At 41.2% G+C, this 22,384-nt stretch overlaps 1 protein-coding gene across 1 annotated transcript in view; it reads left to right on the forward strand.

Annotated features, from left to right (window-relative positions):
• The window catches only part of FBXL20 (F-box and leucine rich repeat protein 20), a 95,242-nt gene extending 74,343 nt beyond the window's left edge, over nt 1-20,899 (forward strand). The window contains exons 7-14 of the mRNA XM_081805073.1: nt 1,583-1,709; nt 3,378-3,452; nt 5,764-5,894; nt 7,882-7,942; nt 9,016-9,060; nt 11,139-11,195; nt 12,316-12,528; nt 14,077-20,899. Coding sequence (XP_081661199.1) covers nt 1,583-1,709; nt 3,378-3,452; nt 5,764-5,894; nt 7,882-7,942; nt 9,016-9,060; nt 11,139-11,195; nt 12,316-12,528; nt 14,077-14,184 — 817 coding nt within the window. The 3' untranslated portion in view covers nt 14,185-20,899. The remainder of the gene's footprint in view (nt 1-1,582; nt 1,710-3,377; nt 3,453-5,763; nt 5,895-7,881; nt 7,943-9,015; nt 9,061-11,138; nt 11,196-12,315; nt 12,529-14,076) is intronic.
• The last annotated feature ends 1,485 nt before the right edge of the window (nt 20,900-22,384 follow it).

Raw genomic sequence — 22,384 nt, forward strand, 5'->3', positions numbered from 1 at the left:
ATTAATGTATTTTTTTAAAGTACGTTACAGAAGGTGTACCTTAAATGGAGGGTGAAATGCCCATTCTCTTTGTATCTTTACTTTTTTATCAGTCTTTTACAGGTAATTATGGTCCCATGTATTGGTTATGCTCATAAATAATAAAAATTAAGCTATTAAAAGAAGAAATATAGATTTAGTTGAGTATAAGTAATCTAGAAAGGGCTTCTAGACCTTCCTTATGAATACTGAGTACATATGTTTCTAAGGCCATTTGCCATGTGGGATAATAAATAGGATAATACAACAGCATTTATGGTTTATAAAATATTTTCACATAAATGATTTCATTTATTTGAAAACCATGTGAGGCAGATAGGACAGACACTTACAGATAAGAAAATCTAAAACACTTTTGAATGCCAGGTACTGTGATTGAACCTCACTGAATAAGGTATTGTTGCTGCCCTTTAGCTGCTCAGAGTGTAGTGGGAGAAAAAAATAATAATAAACATGTTGTCATACTACAGTGTTATAAGAAGTGAGTGCTTCCATTTGGGAAGAACATAGGCTATGGCTGATCTTAGATTGAGAGAAGTTCAGGCAGGTTTCCTAAAGTGACTTGTCTGAAGTCACACTATTAATGTTGAAGAATGGACTTGAACCAGGATCCCCTGCCTTCATTTTATAAAACAATTAAAGCAATATTTTCCAAAGAATGTCATAGAGCTTGGGATTCCTGCATAGTTCAAATGTGAAATCAAAGATGATACTGATATTTGATAGAAGGCAGAGATCAAACACAGTATAGCCTAAATTTAGCCTATGGAGACCGTACTCTAGAGACTTCACAGATAAGGAAAATTTATAGATCCTTTGTAACTTTTTAAATAAGAATTTAAACGTGTTCATTATTACTTTGATAAGTAATAGAATTACTTGATAAAGAATCTGAATCTAAACTCTTCACAAATTACTCTGTTAACTTGAACAGGTCACTTAGTTCCCATTTCCTTTCCCGAGACCATTTAAACATGTGATAAGTGCATAAAGAATATATTTGAAAAGGATAAACCTCCATAACAGTCTAATATATATGAAAAACAATATTGTGCTTTGTGTCGAACCATGAGAGATTATGGACTCTGAGAAACAAACTGAGGGTTCTAGAGGGGAGGGGGGTGGGGGGATGGGTTATCCTGGTGATGGGTATTAAAGAGGGCACGTTCTGCATGGAGCACTGGGTGTTATACGCAAACAATGAATCATGGAACACTGCATCAAAAACTAATGATGTGATGTATGGTGATTAACATAACATAATAAAAAAAAAATTTTTGTGCTTTGTGCTTGTTAGTTTAGCTGGATTTGAGATAGCCCTCCTAGTGATACAGTCCCACCTGAACTCAACCAACATTGATAAATATGCATTGTTGTTGTGAGATTGCCTGTATTCTAAATCTGTGTTAAGTAAATGAGTATATCCTTGTGGGAAAGCATGGGGCTGTAGCCATTTCCTGACTAAATAGCCAGTAAAGTGAGACTTTGGTGCCTTTGGAAATGGATTTAGTCATATATTTGTTTCATTTTGTTTTGTCCTAAGTGAGGGATGTCCACTGTTGGAGCAATTAAACATTTCCTGGTGTGACCAAGTAACCAAGGATGGCATCCAAGCACTAGTGAGAGGCTGTGGGGGTCTCAAGGCCTTATTCTTAAAAGGCTGCACACAGGTAATACTCCATGTAGTGCTTGTGAATTTTAGAAGAACCGTGAACTTTGAAGGCAGCCCAAAGATGTTGGCTGGAGGAATATGTAGTTGTATATTAATAACCAAAGATACATGCTTACCAAAAATTAAAGTGTCTTCCTTAGAGTAAAAAAAAATATGAAAAGAATTAACATCTGACCAAAGATAAAATTTTTGAGGGGAGGCAAGATGGGGAGACAAAATCACACTGAACATGCACCATAGGCAGGAAGCATCTTACGCAATTTAATCTGAGAAGAAAAGTTGCCATGTTGTCACTGCCTGAGACCTTGAACTGGAGACACAAGGAAAGCAGTCTTAGCAATTTTCACTAGTTGTTTAACTACCAGGTTAAATGTGCCAAGTATACAGAACCTGCATTTTATAGTGTTGGTGTTTACTTCCTGCCAGTCACATTACAAATCCCAATATGTTTGGTCATTAAAGATTTTACTATCTTCGTATTTTACTGTTATTTAAAAAAGGAATTGACATGGCAGCATCTCGAAGGAAATAATCAAAAGTGAGTTTAGAAGTGACTGACAAAGTAGGGCTAAGCTCTTGTGACATTATTTTATTAATGGTTACTGGAACCATGCCTTGGATTTTGTTAAAAGTGCTCTTATTCCATTATTACTGTGTTATGATTGTTTAAAAAAAAAAAATTCCTGTAAGGTACACACTACATACTAAGATCGGCTATCATTCCTGTTAAAAGTTTTTTTTACCAAGCTTAAGATGAAGCTTTGTGTTTGAAAGTTAGAAGATGGTGGTTGTACATTATTTCATTTAGAAAATATAAAAATTCATTTTGTTTTGAAGCTAGGTGTTAAACTGGAATAGCTCTTATACCCCAGAGAATGGGGCAGTTGTGCCCTTCCCTTGACATTCCTTTGTTGTTTAATTCTTTAGAATCTTAATAATTGTTTTTTTTAATCCCGAGAGATTAAATAGTAGACATGTTAAGAAAACAAAAATGAAACTGTAACCAAAATTTTAAAATAAAGTTTAAAAAATAAAAAAGTACCCTTATTCCTTCACCGTGATGGGAGGAGTTCCATTGTTTGAAACAGAGCTTTGAAAGTAAGACTGCCTTAAAACAACAGCTTGAGCTTCTGGTTATTTATGGAATCCTGAAAAATATTGATTGGAATGCACCATTATAATCAATTACTTGCCATCTGTTCTCAGCACTGTACGTATGGCACTGATCTTCCAGCAGCATATAAACCGGATTCCTTTCTCAGCTTCTGCTCCCCAAAGTTTGTTTTTAAAAAAACTTTTTATATAGGAAGTATAGAAGTGTGAAAATTATTTTAGCTTCATAATCCCTGAGCAAAATGCTGTGAGGCATACTTAATTTTTATCAGAAGAAACATCCATAAACATTAGGCAGTGTTTATTTTATCTTTTCCTTGATTTGATGGTCATGTGAATTTGATGTGGTTGAAACTGATGAAAAATACTGATAACCATACTAATGACATGAATTACACCTTTATGTGACTAAGGGTCATTGTTTCTGGTTCACTGTTCTTTGAAACCTGGTTGGCTGTATTTAGAATATATTGATGAAAGTGTATACTCCTAAATCTTTGTCCCTTGAAACAATGTTAGTAATCATTTTTTTCTGTCTTTTTAATTTTTCTAGCTAGAAGATGAAGCTCTCAAGTACATAGGTGCACACTGTCCTGAACTGGTGACTTTGAACTTGCAGACTTGCTTAGTAAGCAGTCCTTCCCACAACTCTTTTGTATTCGTAATTCATTGCAGTAATATTGTACAAGCTTCAGTCATCAAGACCAGTGGTTTTTTCCACTTCAGCCCTGGGGACACAGGAAACGCACAGATGATTCTTTGCATGCTTAATGATACTCCTAAGGTCTTTGACATAAGTCATATAGAAGATAGCTCATGCAGAATTCCAAATAAGCTAACTGTAACTCCACCCCTTTTCTTTTCTGCTTTTTAGAAGTGAATTATTCACAGACTTTAGTACTTAGAATATTTTTGGTTAATTAATTGCAGTCATGCCAGTGAAGATCTATCAGTGAGGGGGCGCCTGGGTGGCTCAGTCGTTAAGCGTCTGTCTTCGGCTCAGGTCATGATCCCAGGGTCCTGGGATCGAGCCCCGCATCAGGCTCCCTACTCGGCGGGAAGCCTGCTTCTCCCTCTCCCACTCCCCCTGCTTGTGTTCCCTCTCTCGCTGTGTCTCTCTCTGTCAAATAAATAAAATCTTAAAAAAAAAAAAAAAAAAAGATCTATCAGTGAGTCATTAACGATTGGGAACCACTGATCTAAACAGATGACAAGCAAAATGTACTCTCTAAATTATTTCCAGGTAGTATTTGTAGTTCACATTGGGCTTGTTTAGACTGTCAGCATTTTTGTGTCTATGCCCAAACCCCTGCATTTTGCTCAGAGAATTTGCTAAAACTATTCAGGGTCCTAGAACACTGACAGTACACTTTTAGCTTTTCTCTCTTGCCTTGAAAATTACAATTATGTGTTGCCTTGCAGTGAGAGCCTCTCATGGCAGTGAAAAAGAGTTGATGAAGGTTTGCCTTGTTTTTGCTAAAACTTCTGCTCATTATCCCCTCCCTTTCTTGTATGATCACCTGAAACTTGAGACCATAATGGTTGTTTAGTGACACATAAGGGAGTGGGGGGATGGGTTAGCCTGGTGATGGGTATTAAAGAGGGCACATACTGAATCGAGCACTGGGTGTTATACGCAAACAATGAATCATGGAACACTACATCAAAAACTAATGATGTAATGTATGGTGATTAACATAATAAAAAAAAAGTGACACATAAAGGGCCACATTTTGTGCAATTGAAGCAACCTCCCCTTCCAGCCCTTAAGGGATGGTGCTGATAATGATCTACTTGGGAGGCTCCTGAAGACTGAGTTAAAGGAATGACATTCCTTTTAAGTCTGATCACTGCTTCCTTTTAATTCTGATTGCCATAGTTGCTAACTCTCAGAATTTGCCTACTATTCATTTATGAAACCGAAATATTTGGCCTGACAGGAAGAGCTTACACAACTGCTGTAAACATGAAACCATCATCTTACAATGATAGGAAAAAACTATTCTCGGGGATCTTTGGATCTTAGGTGTATGTATCTACACACAGATACACTCTGTATGTATTTGTGTGGATATATGTTACATACACATATATGCCATACCTACTGTTTGCTGTTTTAGTTTCATTTCCTTGACCCTTCCGGCAGACAGAAATCACAGTCGGTAAGCACAAAGAACCAGTTCTATCATCTGTTTATTTTACTCTTTCCCTTCACCCAGATCTTAGGATATAAGGCATTCCTTCTGTAGAATGTGATGCAATGATCCTCATTCCTAAGACTTCACGTTTCTGCCCCAAAACTGTTGACGTGACCAAAGTACATTCTCAGTCCATTCTCTTTTTCTTGACTAAGTTGAAAACATAAAAGTTTAGTAAATTTTATTCTTTTTAAACTTTGAAGAATTGTTACGTATGACTTTCCTCCTCTTTCTTCTTCAGTAATCCCTTATGGACTTGAAAACACTAAGGAACAGGCAGCACAGCTCTACAGTACTTTCCTAATATGTGACACAAATTCTCATTGGCCTGATAAAGGAATTTAATTGAATCTACCCCATGATGCACCTCATGCTGTTCCCAGCCCCTTATGTTAAAAGAATCCCATTGTAGCTTCTTCCCTTTACACCAAAAATGAGCACAGGGATGCTTGGCTGGCTCAGTCATGTGACTCTGATCTCAGGGTTGTGAGTTCAAGCCCCATGTTGGGCGTGGAGCCTACTTAAAAAAAAAAGAAATGAGCGCAGATTCTCTTACAAGTAAATCAAAAGGAACTGAAAAGGAGAAACAGTGTGTTCATTTTCTTTTAGGTCTGCTACCTGATTAATATTAAATCGGTTTTATTTCTTTTTGGTGCTTATTTTCCCAGGTAACATTTTTTCCTTCTTTTTCTTCTGCTACATTACTAATACCTGTGGGGGTTTTTTGCTCTTATTTTTTAGCAAATCACAGATGAAGGTCTCATTACTATATGCAGAGGGTGCCATAAGTTACAGTCCCTCTGTGCCTCCGGCTGCGCCAACATCACTGATGCCATCCTGAATGCTCTAGGTCAGAACTGCCCTCGGCTTAGGTAAACATTTCTTGTTTAGCTCAAAAAACCAGAGAAAAGGGACAAATGCCTTCTTCATCCAAATTTATTCCTTGGAACTTTGAGATTTTTAAGGGAGACGCTACAAGGCTACTACCCTTTTAGATGCTAACCTGTTTGCTCTGTACCTCATTTGATTACATGTAATTGACTTAAACCAAGGGGTGATAGTTTCCTACTTCTTGCTCTGCATACTAGAGAAAAAAAAATTTAAACATTTTATTTCATTACTTGAGAAATGAAATAAAGGCATTTTCTCTTATTAATACTTCCATATAATTCCTTTTTGAAGAAAGTTTTTAAAGTCCTACCCTGTGGTTATTTACCTTGTGGTAACGATGCCAGGTACTTAGCAATCAGTATTTAAAAAGAAAAACCAGCCCTGCAGGAAAACTCCTTTGTGCTCCTGGTCTTTTAGAGCAAGCTTGATTTCTCTATGGTTCCTCCTCTTTGCCTAAATATAGGATTGGCTGAATATTTACTAAGAATGCCGTGTTAGCATACACATGTTTTCGAAACCCACGTTGGTTCTGTAAAAGCACACGGCATGCTATTTTGTAATAAATAGGGATGATCCCCATACATCTTTTTTGTTTTTAAAATAGAACTTTTATTGTACTTATGTTAGATATGTTAACCATTGTTTTAAGTGATTTGCAAATATTAATTCATTCAGTCCTCATAATAGCATATAAACACTGTTATTATCTCCATATTACAGATGAGAAAACTGAAGCACAGAGAGGTCAGGTAACCTGTTCAAGGTCTCACAGCTAGTGAGTTCAGGAGCAAGGATTCAAACTCAGGCAGTCTGGCTCTAGAGCCCAGGAAACCACATATAATAATCACTATAAACCCATATAACTTTATTAAAGCTTTTTGTTATCACCTGGCCAGGGGCCTAACCATAGTTATTAAAAGCTGACTGGATTATCAGAATTCCTTCATAGATCATAAACTTGGTCAAAATTAATAATATCAGAGGCCTGGGGCTAAGGAGGTAGCCAGACTCCTCCCTAAAAATACTATGCGTTACCTTTTTCTCTTTTAAAGCGAGTGTTCGGCTCCTTACTCCTTCATGGTTTATCTTATTGTTCGAACAGAAAGGCTCTCAAATATGATAATCAAAAGTTAGGTTCAGTCAGATCATGCTTTTCCATTAGAAATTTTTCTAATTGATTGGTAGTTGATAATGATTTATTTTACTGTAGCTTTATTTGTTTCAACTCATGTAGTAAGTAATTTGTAAGCAAACATAAAGATGTTATTTGGTACTGTTGTGCAGATGCCGCCAAACTTTTCACAGAAAAGAGCTACTTTTGAGTCCCCTGTCCTGTGGTTTTAGTATTTCGGTTAGTGTTTAGCAGTTCCTGAGTAGGAGAGTGGCTGCCAGCTCAGCCCCGCTCTGCACTGGGCCTCCCTGGAAGCCTGTGGGAGGAGGCAGGAAGCTTAAGGGCATTTTTTCATAAGTATGGAATTTCATACTTGAGGACAGGCCTGTAATTAATCAGTCCCTTCATAGCATTTTTAAAAGCTATTTAAATCTGAGTGAACCTTCATGTAAAATAGGGAAAGAGAATAATTTTCTTGAGCAACAGATTAATTGAAACAGAGTATTTAGCGCCATTTCCTTTGTTTTCTAGGAGCAGGCTGCCCTCTGGGGGTAAGCAGTATGCCATCAAGGCTTTTTAAATGCATTTTTCATGCATTTTGGCATTAACTACAAGCTTCTATTACATTCTTCTGATTGCATCACCCTGAAATGTGGTGGTATTTACAGGACCGCTTTATGATGACTCCATGAAAATGAATGGCAAGATCTGTATACAGACTTGCTTAGCTGTTTATGTCACTATATGATGCAGTGCTTAGGGAATGGGAGGTTATTTTCTTAAATTCTTGCTGTTCTAATAAACCCAGTTTTCAGGGAACAAGGGGCTTGACTTTCACTTTGCTTTTTTTTGAACAGAATATTAGAAGTGGCAAGATGTTCTCAATTAACAGATGTAGGCTTTACCACTCTGGCCAGGGTAAGTATTTTCTCCAGGTTCTGTAGGTTTGGTTTGGATTTTTTTTTTTTTTTTTCCAGAAGAGTGAGCACTGAGGGAAAAGTGGAATGGCGGCAGAATGGAGGGTGTGGGGTGTGAGGGCACTTCTTGTGGCTGGTGGGCCTGAACATTCTCGTGCTGCAGCTGCAGGCCCATAGAACATAGACTGCTCTGGAAACACAGACGTACATTGGAGAACATGATGCTCCTTCTTTAGACTTGATTTGCCACGTTTTCACTGATGGTAAACTAGGGAGGGCCTTCCTAGTGCTTTGTGAAAAAACTTTCTTGATTGTTCGGTATGTGACTGGTGGGTGAGAGTAACATTGAAGGAAACATATGGGCCTGATTTTAAATGGAGACGGTTTAAGAGATTTTTTTGTGTTCTCCAGAATAAATACTTGGAATGGTTTATAAATCACTGTATAATAGTAGTATTTAAAATTATACTGTCTTTAACTAGTATGTAATGGAATATGGGGAGGAACATTTGCTTTCAGGCAGATTGATGGAAGACTAATGGGTTGGGGGGGCAGTGCATGGCATAACTCAGTGAGGACACAAAGCTTACCTTCCATTCCTCCAAAGAAATCATTTTCATGGGGCGCCTGGGTGGCTCAGATGGTTAAGCGTCTGCCTTCGGCTCAGGTCATGATCCCAGGGTCCTGGGATCGAGTCCCGCATCGGGCTCCCGATGCTTCTCCCTCTGCCTCTCTCTCTCTCTCTCTCATGAATAAATAAATAAAATCTTAAAAAAGAAATCATTTTCATTAAATTATTTATGGTTGGAATGATCTGTATTATCTTGGTATTAGTGTTCAGAACATTTATTCCCTTGGACTTACAAGATGTTAGATACTTCAAATGTAGAATAATTGAGAAATTTCCACTGTGATCAAGGTCTTTTAAAATGTGTGATTAATGAAGGCAGAAAGTGACGTTAGAATGACAGAAGATTTTGTCAGTGTATTTAATACTACTTCTTAGTTTTCTGGCTTTAAATTTTCCCATGTTTTAAATGTTCGTGTTATAATGTTTGGTTTTGTATTCTGTAGAATTGCCATGAGCTTGAAAAAATGGACTTAGAAGAGTGTGTTCAGGTAAGAGTGTGGATCTTTACTCAGAAATACAGAATCATAGGGGCGCCTGGGGTGGCTCAGTTGGTTGGGCTTGGTTTCAGCTTGCAGTCAAATGCTCTACCACTGAGCTATACCCCCCGGTTTCAGCTTGCAGAGTCGTGGGATCAAGCTCAGCGGGGAGTCTGCTTGAGATTCTCTCCCTCACCCACCCCCCTTTGCCCCTCCCCCGTAAAATAAATAAATCTTAAAAAAAAAAGAAATACAGTATGATAGAAACTTACAAAAAAGAAAAAGAAACTTACATAATACATGCACATCAAAACATTCAGTTCCCTACTCTAATGTCATGTAGTGCCTGGCAGCACTGCTGATTCTTCCTTTATTGAGGTGTCCTCCAGGCATCCCAGGCAGAAGTGCACGGTATACGTGGTAAGGAACTAGGAAAATACATTTCCACTTTCTTACCAGTGGAAAGAAAGAAGGCCCAAGCATTCAGGCCATAAAGATGTTAAAATGTTTCCTTAAACCTACAGGGTTATAATACTAGTAAATAATTAAAGCCCCATCACATGGACAATATAGCACTGCCCCTTTTTTTTTTTTTTTTAAGTTTAATGAGACCGTGGACTCCTTACATCATTAGCCCTGGAGATCCAACTCTGCCTTTTGGACAGACAGACAGACTGACCAAATACTGCCTTAACAGCAATTCTTTTATTACCAGTTATAAGAGCTCTAAGATTACTAGTTGATCAGAGAGAAATTTTGAAGAGGGACTCCTAAAAAGAAGATAGATTAATAAAAATTTTTTAATGGTAAAAATAAAGATAACTTCTAGTAACTGTAGGGGTCAGTTTTTTCTGAATTACTTGTTATCCAGACACTCTTTAGCAACTATTCTTACTAAACTAAAACTTGGGGCACCTGGTTGGTTCAGATGGTTGAGCGTCTGCCTTCGGCTCAGGTCTTGATCTCGGGATCCTGGGATCAAGTCCCGCATCGGACTCCCTGCTCCTTGGGGAGCCTGCTTCTCCCTCTGCCTCTGCACCTCTCTCTCTGTCTCTCATGAATAAATAAATAAAACCTTTAAAAAATAATAATAAACTAAAACTGTTCACATCCATCTACCTCTTGCATATGCCTGAGTGTCCTGTGTGTCCTCTCCAATGTTACTCCCTCTCAATGATGTGCACACACCTTCCCTCCCCAACCTTCCATCCCCCACCATTTCTTAGCCCCTGTGAAGCTATGTATGTTATAGGCATCATCATCATTTCAGAGTTGGAGGAGCATTTGAAAAGAAGCACTGATTTACTTTCCAGCCTAAGATAACTATAAAAGACTGTTCTTCCTTCAAGAGTTCCTCCTTCTTTAATGTTCATAGTTAACCCAGATTCCAGCAGTGCCTTTTCTGTCACCTTCGGGAAAATACCTGACACCCAAGATACCAAATCAGAGTTGTGGCATGGCTTATAAAATATAGGCCAAATGTACTTAAAATTTGAGGGTATTTTCACATTAATTTTTTTTTCACATTTGAGCAGCGTTTTTCACATGGAGCAGCATCTTCTGATTCTTTTCTGTGGTGGTTCTAGGGAGCTAAAGTCCAGTGGGTAGAAGTTACAAAGGGACAGATTTTCATTCATTTCAAAAACAAAAGAGAACTTTCAACAGACCTGTTCAAAGATGAAGACTACAGATGACTAGACGTGTTCAAAGAACAGGTTCAAGTAGCCAATGGGATTTCAGTCTTAAGATTCTGTTATTTTATGATTAATATCAGGAAATCAGTTTAGAATACAAGTGTACTCAAGAATGAGGTACAGCTGGGGCGCCTGGGTGGCTCAGTCTAAGCGTCTGCCTTCAGCTCAGGTCATGATCCCAGGGTCCTGGGATCGAGCCCCGCATCGGGCTCCCTGCTCGGTGGGAAGCCTGCTTCTCCCTCTCCCACTCTCCCTGCTTGTGTTCCCTCTCTCGCTGTGTCTCTCTCTGTCAAATAAATAAATAAAATCTTTAAAAAAAAAAAAAAAAAAGAATGAGGTACAGCCATGAAGCTTTTTTGGAATTATACCTATAATAAATTTATGTGTTTCTTTCAGATAACAGATAGCACGTTAATCCAACTTTCTATACACTGTCCTCGACTTCAAGTATTGGTAAGTTTGACTTTTTAAAAGTTTTATGTGTTCATTGGATTTAATCAAAACCCAGCTCTTACTTTCTTCTTGGTGTCTGGCTTCCATTTGGGAAAAGCATATTTCTATAAAGTACCAATTTATAGAGGACCAAGGGATTATGTATCAATACTTGGAGGTAGAAAAGTGACATGGAGCGTATGAGTTCTCCCTCCCACATGAATTACACTTCAGCCTGAATGATGTTTAAATTTCAGAGATCCAGGAGACAAGATGGCCCCAAATAAAATTTGCTTCACCTTGCTGCGACTAAATGATCCTGTAAAACAGAACTAATCAAGGCTTTACTAGGGGTGTTCTCTGCTACTGTTTCCAGTAACACTGTGGGAAAGCATTCTGCTTAACTATTTTGTGTCCAGGCTCATTTTTTGTGTGTATTTGGTATGTTACTGTCCAGAATTGGGACAAAGGGTTCTGAGTTTCACGTGGAGGAACCAGGGATTTATGGAAAATTGATAAAGGGATTTGTGTGAAGAGATGACCACACCTGACAAGTGTATGAATCCTCTTCAGTTAGTTAACTGTATTGACATTCTCCTATACCAGGTATTCAGTATTTAGTCCAAATTCCAGAAAGTTTTGTTCAAGAAAACCTTGAGCCCCTCTTGTCCCAGTAGAAAAGTGCTAATTTGTATGTGGGGGTGGGTATCATGTTTTGTTCATGAACTAAAAGTCATTGCATGAATTCACAAGGTATATTTAGAATCATACACAGAAGGACACCTGGGTGGCTCAGTCGGTTAAGCGTCCAACTCTTAATTTTGGCTCAGGTCATGATCTCAGAGTTGTGAGATTGAGCCCCATGCTGGGCATGGAGCCTGCTTAAGATACTCTCTCTCCCTCTGCCCCTCCTCCCCTCCCCAAAAAAGAATCACACACAGAAACGTCAGTCATTGATATTCAAAAGCAGAACCCCAGGAACTCTAGTTTGCTCTTCTTCGTTTCACCACATGGATCTGGTGATGGCTCCATATACATCACAATCTAATCCAGAAGATGTCCTTTCTGGCTGTGCACAGGCCAGGGGCTAGAAGAATGCCGTGAGATGTCTCAGTGTCCTCCTTGCTCTACTTGGCTGCAGAGTCTGTCTCATTGTGAGCTGATCACAGACGATGGAATTCGTCACCTGGGGAATGGGGCCTGCGCCCATGACCAGCTGGAGGTGATTGAACTGGACAACTGCCCACTAATCACAGATGCTTCCCTGGAGCACTTGAAGAGTTGTCACAGCCTCGAGCGGATAGAACTCTATGACTGCCAGCAAATCACACGGGCTGGGATCAAGAGACTCAGGGTAAAGACGGCTGCGCACTCCCCAGCTCTGGTGCTCTCAGCACCTTTTCTTCTTTCTTTTTTTTCCCTCCTCCATTTCCTTTTTGTTTGTTTGTGTTTGTTTTTGTTTCAGATTTAGATTTCTGTGATTTTTATATTTACTTGGACATTCAGCAAAGAGGAAAAAAAATGGAGAGCAAACCTAAGGGTAGTTTTTACCTGTTGTTCCAGATGGGAATTTAGTGGGAAAATACCCACTGAGGGAAAGAAAGTAGGTCTCCTCCCAGCAGAGTCTCTTCTGTAATGTCCAGGGCTTAATAACATGCCCAGAGTCAAAAACACATGCCAGATTCAGGAAAGAAAGAACATAAAGAAAATACTTAGTTAAGTGGGATTTAAGAATTTAATTTGTATTTCCTTTCACATCAAACCCTCTTGCTGGGGTTCTTATTTTTTAAGACAACAAATGGATTAAGTAGGGGGTTTTTTTGTTTGTTTGGGTTTTTTTGTTTTGTTTTGTTTTTACCTTTTAGCCCCATTCTCCATACTAAAGAGACCCATGCGTAGTCAAATGACTGGAAGACAGGTTGCCAGCAAGGAGGTTATAAAAGGATGGATGAATCTATGTTAGGTTATTCAGCTCAACAGACATTTATTGGAACATCTGCTTCACACCTGCTGTGGGAAAGGCACTGTGCTTAGTTAGGCCCTTACAACCAGTGTCTGAAAACATCCATGTTGGCCATATGGCATCTGAGTGCATAAAGGAGCACCAAACCTCATCTTGAGTTCCAGTTGGCCTTAGTTCCTCCTCTCCCTTCTGACCTAGAGGACTGAGAGCATAACTGCAGTGGGGAAGCCTTGCAGCCATATTCCTTCTACACCAAAAGAGAGCCACAGGCCAACCATAGCCTCTTCTATGGCCTCCTTGCAGTAGGGGTCCTAGACCTCCTTGGTTGCCCAGAATCTCTTCCATCTCTGAGTCCTCAAGACTTTTTATCTGTTCTCAAATCATCACTTAACATTTTTTCGTTTTAATTTAGCTATTTAGGTCTAGACTGTTAAATTCCCTAAGAGCAGGGTTTCTGTGTTGACCATCTTTGTACCCCCTATGTAACTAGCACAGTGCCTTGAGTGTGGTAGGAATTCAGAAACCATTTACGTACTAAAAACTAGCAGTATGTTTTAAAAGTGGATAATGAGGTTTTTAAGAAAATATCAGAAGAAACGTTGTCCACAGTGACTTGGAAAAAATTATTTTAAGCTTGTATAGTTTCTTTCAACTTTGGGAATCCAACTAGCAATCCCTTTGGGACAGGTTAAGAGATTAGTATGACGTTTTCCCCCAGTTTTATTATTAAAAAGCAGATACCAAAGTTATGTGAGCTATTTAGTCATTTAGAATAACCTGGAATACTACAAAGCAGAACCCAGGTCTCTCAACATCCTGACCGGTACTCAGCCTCTGCCTTGCTTTCATGTTCACTCAGCCCCTGTGTTTTTTCTGAAAAGCAATGTTGCTCTTTCTGTTTTAGCCCTCTCTCTTAGTAATGTTTCTGTCTTGTTTCAGACCCATTTGCCCAATATTAAAGTCCACGCCTACTTCGCACCTGTCACTCCACCCCCATCAGTAGGGGGCAGCAGACAGCGATTCTGCAGATGCTGCATCATCCTATGACAATGGAGGTGGTCAACCTTGGTGAACTGAGTATTTAATGACACTTCTAGAGTTACAGTGGAGTCTCCAATGGAAGCAACCCCAGTGTTCTGGGCAAGGGTTACAAAGTGAGGGCAGCATCCAGATCCCCAGAGCCACACATAACATGCAAACCCACCCTCACCCCCACCCACTCTAGTTCTGTGACCAGGGGACTGAAGCCCACGCTGGCTTTATCAAGTGGATTGGTAAAACTTAACCATTCCTGTTGGACATGCCAAGAAGAAAATCATAGGCAAGGTGGAGGGAAGGGGGCATTCCAGCAAATGCAGAGTTACTGCTCCTGCCGTTTCTTCATTTTTTGAAGGGGTTTCTTTGGTGATTTTGGAACAGCAACTGCAGTCCTCCAGGGTCAAGGAAAGCATAGAAAAACAAGATATGTTGTATCCAGGGACCAGAAAGAAAAATTCTTTGCATCCTATACATGGTAGCCATCCCTCATGAGATGACTACAGAGCTTCTGTGCTTCCTTGTTCCCATGCCAACATGCTGAGCATGCTCCCAAAGAAGGCTCATCCATTCCTCCTCCTGTGTTTTTTAGTATTTGGCCCAGAGGTTTCCTAAAAGGTTGCACTGAAATCGCTGTGGTCCAAATGTGATTACTTACTCACTCAAATTGTCACTCTGTAGCACACTTGTGCACCTGTCTTTCGTTCTCTGTTGCTCCCTCCCGCACTCTTGCTCAGTCTGTCACCTGTTCATTGTGTGCTTACTCACACTCAGTTGTTACTCTTTTGCCATTGTGTTTACAGTGTGCATTTTGGATGATTAGTTGGGGTTACCAAACATTTTTAAAAGAGACATTATCAATAAATATTTTTTTAATTCTAAATTTTACCATTAGGGGACCCTGCCTGAATCTTTGCCAGTCTGAAGGGAAACTATCACAAAACCAAGAAATGGTATGAGAAGAAATTGAGTTAAAATTGTTTTGACGAAAACAAACTTTGCCTTTGGGTTTCTGTTATACCTTGTGATATATAATAATACGCATGATATGCGCAATGTTCTCCCTGCACATTTTTCTTCCCGTCAGACTCCACTAACTTAATAAGGAGAGAGAAATGCATTATTTGTAAAGAGTGGAATGGCGAATCCCAAAACTGAGCCCAAAAGCACCCCCCACCCAAGCTCAGACATGTCGGATGTTCACTGAAATCTAGGTGTGAGCAGTAGCATCCCTGATTTGTGTCTGTGAGGTTGTTTTGTTTTAGTAGGAGTGCTGCTAGAGTTGCTGTGCCATCTAGCTGGTCAGGTTCTCTCCCACCCCCCCACCCCCGTTCCAGCCTGTCAGGAATATCAGAATGATCCTAGAGCAGGTGGTCAGCTGTATGTCAGTGTTGATGATGTATCTCGAATGTTGGCACCTCAAAGGACCAGAACCATTTCAAAACCTATCAACCCTATCTTTCTTACGCTCCGGACTTCCCATGAATGAAATACAGGGGTAACCAGGTGAAGACTTTGAGAGGAAGCAGGGGGTTCACTGTCTCTGCCCAGCATGGTCAGCAGAACTGAAGGCAGGTATTCAGTGCCCATGACTCAGAGGCAAAGAAGAGGCTTCCTCCCTTCCCCCGAAAAGTCATAAAGGATGAGGGAACTAAAATGAGCTTCTAAAGTATAAGAAGTAGATTTCTAAACCCCAAGGTTAGAAACCTCATGTGGTTTTTAATAGGACACCTTTTTTTTTTTTCCTTTTGGTCTTTTAGGACATTATTGTGCAGTCTGCCGTGATCTTAGATCATCTTCTGCATGATCCAGGCTGTTAAAAGGCTTGTTGTAATGCTGCAGGTGCTGGCTCTTCATAAAGCATGACTTAGTTCTCCACAAGCAGTTCGAGGAAAGGACACTAGAAATCTGTACTGTCCACCATTATTTTGCATGTTAAATTTATTTTAAACGCTCAAATTACTTTTAGTTTTCATTCCCCCTTCCCCTTAACCTCTTTTCAAATTATCATGTGAAGAATATACTTAAATTTCATTTTTATTTGAGTATAGTTGGCATAAGGATATACCTTTTAAAGTGAGACTCACTCTCCTGGTTATACCCCACACGTACAAATATACACACTTGCACACTCTTCCAGATGTGGTTAATATTCAGATCCCCGGGTCACTCATTCAAACAAAAGTAAAAAGAGGAATATTTAGGGGCCATCTGCTCTGACATATTAAGGCTTTTTTAGTATTGCCTGAACAAATTGACTATAAAACCCTGATTGATTAGTGAGTATGGGTTTAAATTGCCCACCAGTTGAGGACATTAAGGTACTTCTTTACTTAAAAAGTACATAAATGTAAAAGACCCTATTCACCAGGACATGAACATCTTGGAAATGCCGTTTCTCAACTCAAAGAGTGGACCCACGTGCAGGGCCCTGTGGACTTGCTCAGGCGATCCTTACCTGTCTGGGCCAAGAGCACAGTCCAGTGAGAGAAAAAAGGAGTGTGAGCACTGTGCTTGTATGTTGTCAGGCCTTGCTCCCTTCGCAAGAAAGCTTCAGGCAGGCCCATCAAGCTTGGAAGGAAATAGATTTTTTATGCCAATCTGCAACCTACACCAGCTGATGAAATGTACCGGGAATTTAAGAACCCAGAACATGGTAAGTTTTGGTCAGGTGGAAAGGGCCCCGCCATCCTGTCTTAATATCAGGGATACTTTTGAAAATTCAGTAAGGCTTCAGAGTTTAGGAAAGGCTTCTTGGCCCATTTGTCTGACTCCAGAGCCCCGGCCCTCTACGCCTTCTGTGATGAAGAAATACAAAGTGAATGGAGAGATTCGGGATAAGTCAGAAGGTACCCTCAGAGCTATTGCCTAGACCTGCAGGTAGCCAGGAGGGGTTATTGCTATGTCTGTGGAGAACGTTATTAAACATCCAGATCACCTCTTTTCCAAGCAGCCTTTCCCCCTACATTTTCCAGCATCATTTGCTACATCAGTATCTTTTCTGGCCTCTATACTGGCTCCATCAAGGTGATCCCAGCTTCTTCTTTTTTTTTTTTTGGACTGCTCCCATTTTCTTCCTGTACTCATTCTTGTCTTCTATTTAAAGCCTCCGTCTCACTCCCAATGATGCTGCTGATTTATTCTCAATGTCTCCAGTCTAGCTTCCTTTTTGGGTCCTTGTTCTGATCTAAGCAAAGTCTCTGGGCAGCCTTGAATACAGTAACTGTTGTGTGGTTCAGGCCATTTTTCACCGGGTGGTCTTGGACGTTTGCTTACCAAATTTGAAATCACGCTGTTGGATATGTAAGAATATTTCTTAAATGGTTTTTGTAAATTTCCACATCCATTAAGTTGATGTAGCAGACCTATAAGTCAGAAATTTTACATTTTCTTTACAGCACATATTTTAGAGGGACACCTGGCAAATATTTTTATGATGCTTTATTTTGGGCTTTCCAAACCATTTGAACTGTTGAGTACAGCTCTAATGCTACAGCAGTCGGGTTCTTTATTTCTCCTAATTGCCTTGTAAAATGCTTTGTTACCGGTTTGATGGCCCACTCATGCCGTGGGGGGTAAACAGGGTACGCGGGAACTTGTCCTGGTCTGAAGTTGTAGGGAAGTGTGAGAGTGGCACCCGAAGGAAGACGGGGCTGCCTGCCTGCCTGTGTGGACAGCGTATGTTCAGGGAACTGTGGTTTTGAAGAAGAGGAACACTTGTGGATCGTGGTTGACCCTTGGCCGTTTAATGTTTATTGTGCTGAAAGTCACAGGCTCCTTATGACAGGTGCTACCAGTGTGAGAGGAGGGACTTAAAGGAAATGGGTCTGTTCTGCCTTTCCCTCCTTGTGTGCATGGTCTAAGATTAGGTTTCCATCCCCATTGTGCATCCTGGCTGAGGGACTTTCAGTGGTATTCTTTGAGCTTCCGGAACTTTTTTTTTTTTAAGATTGCCTTCTTATGTGTCCACCAGTTCTAGGATCTTTAACCACCTCAAACCCAGGCAGTGTGAATGAGCTGAGACTTGTTTGAGACGAGGGGGAGGACGTTTGGTTGGAGGTCTTGAGGCAAACCCTCCCCTTTACAATGATCTTGGACCAAAGAACCCTAAAGCAGTAGGAGGGTGAGGGGAAATATGGAGTCTAAGCTTCTCGTCACCTTTATTTCTATCATAAACTTTAATTGTAATATTGGAAGATACAGAAAACTATATAATACCATGTCAGTTGGCTATAATTAACCCAGGTAATTTGGGAATAACATTTGGCTCTATTTGCTATATCCAGGTGCCCTAACTGAACAGTTTGGTTCTCCAGCAAAGAACATGCTGCTCTAAGCTTGCCCTCTCACTTGAGACAAACTCTACTTGCCAGAAACTACCATTTGAGGCAAGTGCTTTTTCTGCATGAAGGGCTTCTGCAGCTCCCCCTCACAAGGCAAGTCTCTCTCTTTGTCCATTTTTATTCTTAGGAACATCAGATCTGCATCTCTGAAGGCTTTGACCCTTAGGAAAGTCCATAAGAACCTCTCAGCTGAGTCTGAGTGAATCTTTGGAGCCCAACAGAATTACACTTAATTTTCAGCAGGAAAAAAAAAATGTCTTGGGTAAGCTCACATGTGGGATATTAAGAGAAATTCCATAATGTGCTTCTTCCATCTCTGCCTCATGCGTTTTTTGAGTAAGCCCCCGGTGGAGTCTGGTTCGCAGGTGTTGAGTACCCCCTCAGCCAAGGTGTCTCACTGCCCTTTTAGGAAAAAGAAACATGAGCAACCAGAACTGTGTCAATGGACTCTTATTTTCTGTGTTTTTCAGTGTCTTGTTTCGAAGAATTGGGGTGGGGAAATGGTAATGAGATTGAAAGTAAAGGAGAGAATCGGCTCTGGAACTGGGGCACTTTGCTTCAGGTACAAGCATCTGTCCCGAATATATAGAAACACCTGCCTCACGCATGTGACTAGATTTGCTTTCCTCTGCATCCCGTGAACTCCATGCCCTTCTCACCGGCACGGAGGGCTTTTGCCTACCACGCACCCGACCAGTCACCCAGATGGGGATTGGCACCCCCCAAAGAACCCCCAGTGCTTCTGGGTGTGGCTCCCCCCACCCAGGGCAGGAGCAGGTAGGCAGTGAGTGAGAATCCCCACCCCAAGAAGAGATGGGAGAGGAGAGGTGTCCAGACACATACCTTTTCTCTTCTGCCACACCCCAAGAACCCAGGGAAATCTTTGAAGTGATATCTTATTTATTGAAGTGGAAGAAGAAATCTTTGCCCCACGACGAAGTTCCGCTTGTCACTGTTGCTTACTGCTTATTTTCACTAATTCAAATCTGTGTCTCACTGCTGCTCACACACGTGTTTCTTACCTTAGCCTAACCCTTCTCAGCCCCTGAAGTCATTATTTCTGTGTTGTTTTTCTTTCTTTCTTTCTTCCTTTTTTTTTTCTTATGGCACTAGTGAACGACAACCGAAAGTCTTAGAAAATCCTAACTTGAAAAAGGAGTCTCTAACTGGCATGGTTTGATTAATTACTTTACCCCACACACACACACACCCCCAAAGACTTGAATGATTTTCTTTCCTAGAGCTATATAATAGACCTGTAAAAAGTGAAACCTTTGCTGCTGCTTTTCTGGGTTTACATGTTTTTTCCTGCCCTTAAGAATCTTACCTGTGCTTCTCTGATGACTGTTACTTTCTAATAAGTGCAGGAAGGAGGTGAGCCTGAGATTTCTTCTCTTACTCCCCTCCTCACCCTACCCCCAAACTCCATGCTAACCTCTAACACACGTAAGCTCTGTGGGGCGGGGCTCAGGAGCTGCGTGGGGGGTCTTTTCTCCACCTGCCGTGGCTCTGCTCTCGCAGCCGGCCCCTGAGGATCTGTGACTGCCCAGTCTGAAGGCTTGGAAGGGTTACGGCCAGGTGATCGGCCCGGGGGAGAAAGTCCTCTTCTGCCTTTTGCCTTCTTCCATTCCTGTTTAATGACTCAGCCTTCAGCTGCCTCCCACCCTGGCTGCCTCCTTTTTCCTACCAGGAATTGCTTCCAGGTAACTTGCCTCAGGCAGTTTCCGGCTGCTCTCCTCAGCCTTGCCCACCTTCCCGTGACCCTGAGAGCACAGATCTGTGCGGAGCTCAGCTGGGAGGACCACCCCTGCCTGTCAGACTCTGCCCGAGGATGGAGATGGGTGGGCAAATGGTGCTGCGGGAGAAATTTTTACCTTCAAACCACGCTGTTCCATCCCTGCACTAACCCCCTCGGACCCCTCTCCCCGTGAGGGAACAGAAGGCAGAGGATGGTTGACTGGCAGGGTCTGATCCCAAACCTTGCTGTGGCCTCAGCCTCCTGCAGCCATTCGGCCTGCCCCGGAGTGCTTCAGTGTGCGGGAGCTGCTGCTGACTTGTTTCTCCACCAGGCCTGCCCCCCCGCGCTCAGCCGCTCCCTGGGCTGACCCGGTCCCCGACTCGGTGACTGAACACCAGGCTCCATTAGTTGTCCAAGTGACTGCTTCCACCCAATACTTTTGGCGCTTGAGGATGGGGGGAGGGAGGGTTATTTAAAATAAAATCCAAGGTGGCAGTAGAGGATTCCTTTTGCTTTAAAATCTTTGGACTAAAAGAAAAATGTTTTTTATATATAAATATATAAAGTAAATTGTTATGTAACTATTACTGTTTCCTGTATGTTCTAATTTTGTTTTATGATGTAATTAAAGGAAATAAGCTGTGAAGACTTCTCATTTTGCCGGGGAAATAGCCTGACTCAGAGCTGTGATTCTTAACTTCCTTGAACTCTAGAACTGCAAAGGCTCCCGAGGCTGAATGAAGGGGCTTCTTTTTGGCATCCTTGTATTTGTTTAGTATTCTTTAATTAATACCCTTTATTTATTAATAGGCTTAATACCTTTTTAAGAGCCTTTAATACCCTGAACTCCACCTGTCTCTGAAGACGTAATATAAGTCAGAGTTTCTAAAAAACCTTTGTTTTAATTCATTTGACAGCAGCAATTCAACCTGAGTCCCCTATCTGTGCAGAGCATTGCCCTCACCTTGACTAGGAAGGAATGATGATGGAGTAGTATAATAGTTAAACAAGCTCCAAGCCGGAGTGCCTGACTTCCACCCAAATGACCTCAGCCAGTTGACCCTTCCATCTCCGTTCTTCATTGGTAGAGCGGGGATAACAGTACCTGCTTTAGAGTGTGAAGATTAAAAAAGATAATAATGACACATGGTAGATACTTGTTACCTGCTTTTATTCCCTTCGTGTCAACAAATATTTCAGGATCTAGTCTGTGCTAGAGGCTCCTAGGTTGAGAGATACACAAAAGTTAATGCAGTGGGGTCCCTGTCCTTTTGATGGAAATGAGCAGTGGAGCCAAGTCAGCAAGCTGAATTTCAATCTCAAGTTATCTACCCTGTTGTGAAACACCCTTGGGGAGCCCTGTGGAATTATAGGCCCCCTCAGTAATAACTGAGGTAAATGATCAATAAGGAATTAAGCAGATATTTTTAAGAGGGCACATTGGCCTGTCTTCCACTCCATGCATATGGGTTTTCTCTTTTCAGTGTTTGACATTTCTTAAAGATTTATTTTAGTTATTATTATTTTTTTTTTTTAGAGCAAGGAGAGAGAAGATCTCCAACAGACTCCTGATTGAGTGCTGAGTGCAGAGCGCCAACATGGGGCTCAGTCTCACAACCCTGAAATCATGACCCGAGTCAAAATCAAGAGTTGGAGGCTCATTCAGTTAGTTGAGCGTCGTTTGAGCGTCAGGCTCTTGGTTTCGGCTCAGGTCGTGATTTCACGGACATGAGATGGAGCCCTGAGCTGGGGTCAGCGAGGAGTCTGCTTAGGACTCTCTCCCTGCCCCCCGCCCCCACTCTCACGCATATGCACATGCACGCTCTCTCAAATCTTTTTTAAAAATGAGCAGAATAAGATACAGCTCATTGCCATTTTTTTTTAATTAAAGACTATTTATTTATTTGACAGAGGCACAGCGAGAGAGGGAACACAAACAGGGGGTGTGGGAGAGGGAGAAGCAGGCCTCCCACCGAGCAGGGAGCCCGATGTGGGGCCCGATCCTAGGACCCTGGGATCATGACCTGAGCCAAAGGCAGACGCCCAACGACTGAGCCACCCAGATGCCCAACCTTTTTTTTTTTTTTTAACGTTTTATTTTTTAGGGGCACCTGGGTGGCTCAGTCAGTTA

This window comes from Leptonychotes weddellii, chromosome 15, assembly GCF_054177405.1.
Source record: "Leptonychotes weddellii isolate Sample4059 chromosome 15, ASM5417740v2, whole genome shotgun sequence".
Taxonomy (NCBI): Eukaryota; Metazoa; Chordata; class Mammalia; order Carnivora; family Phocidae; genus Leptonychotes; species Leptonychotes weddellii.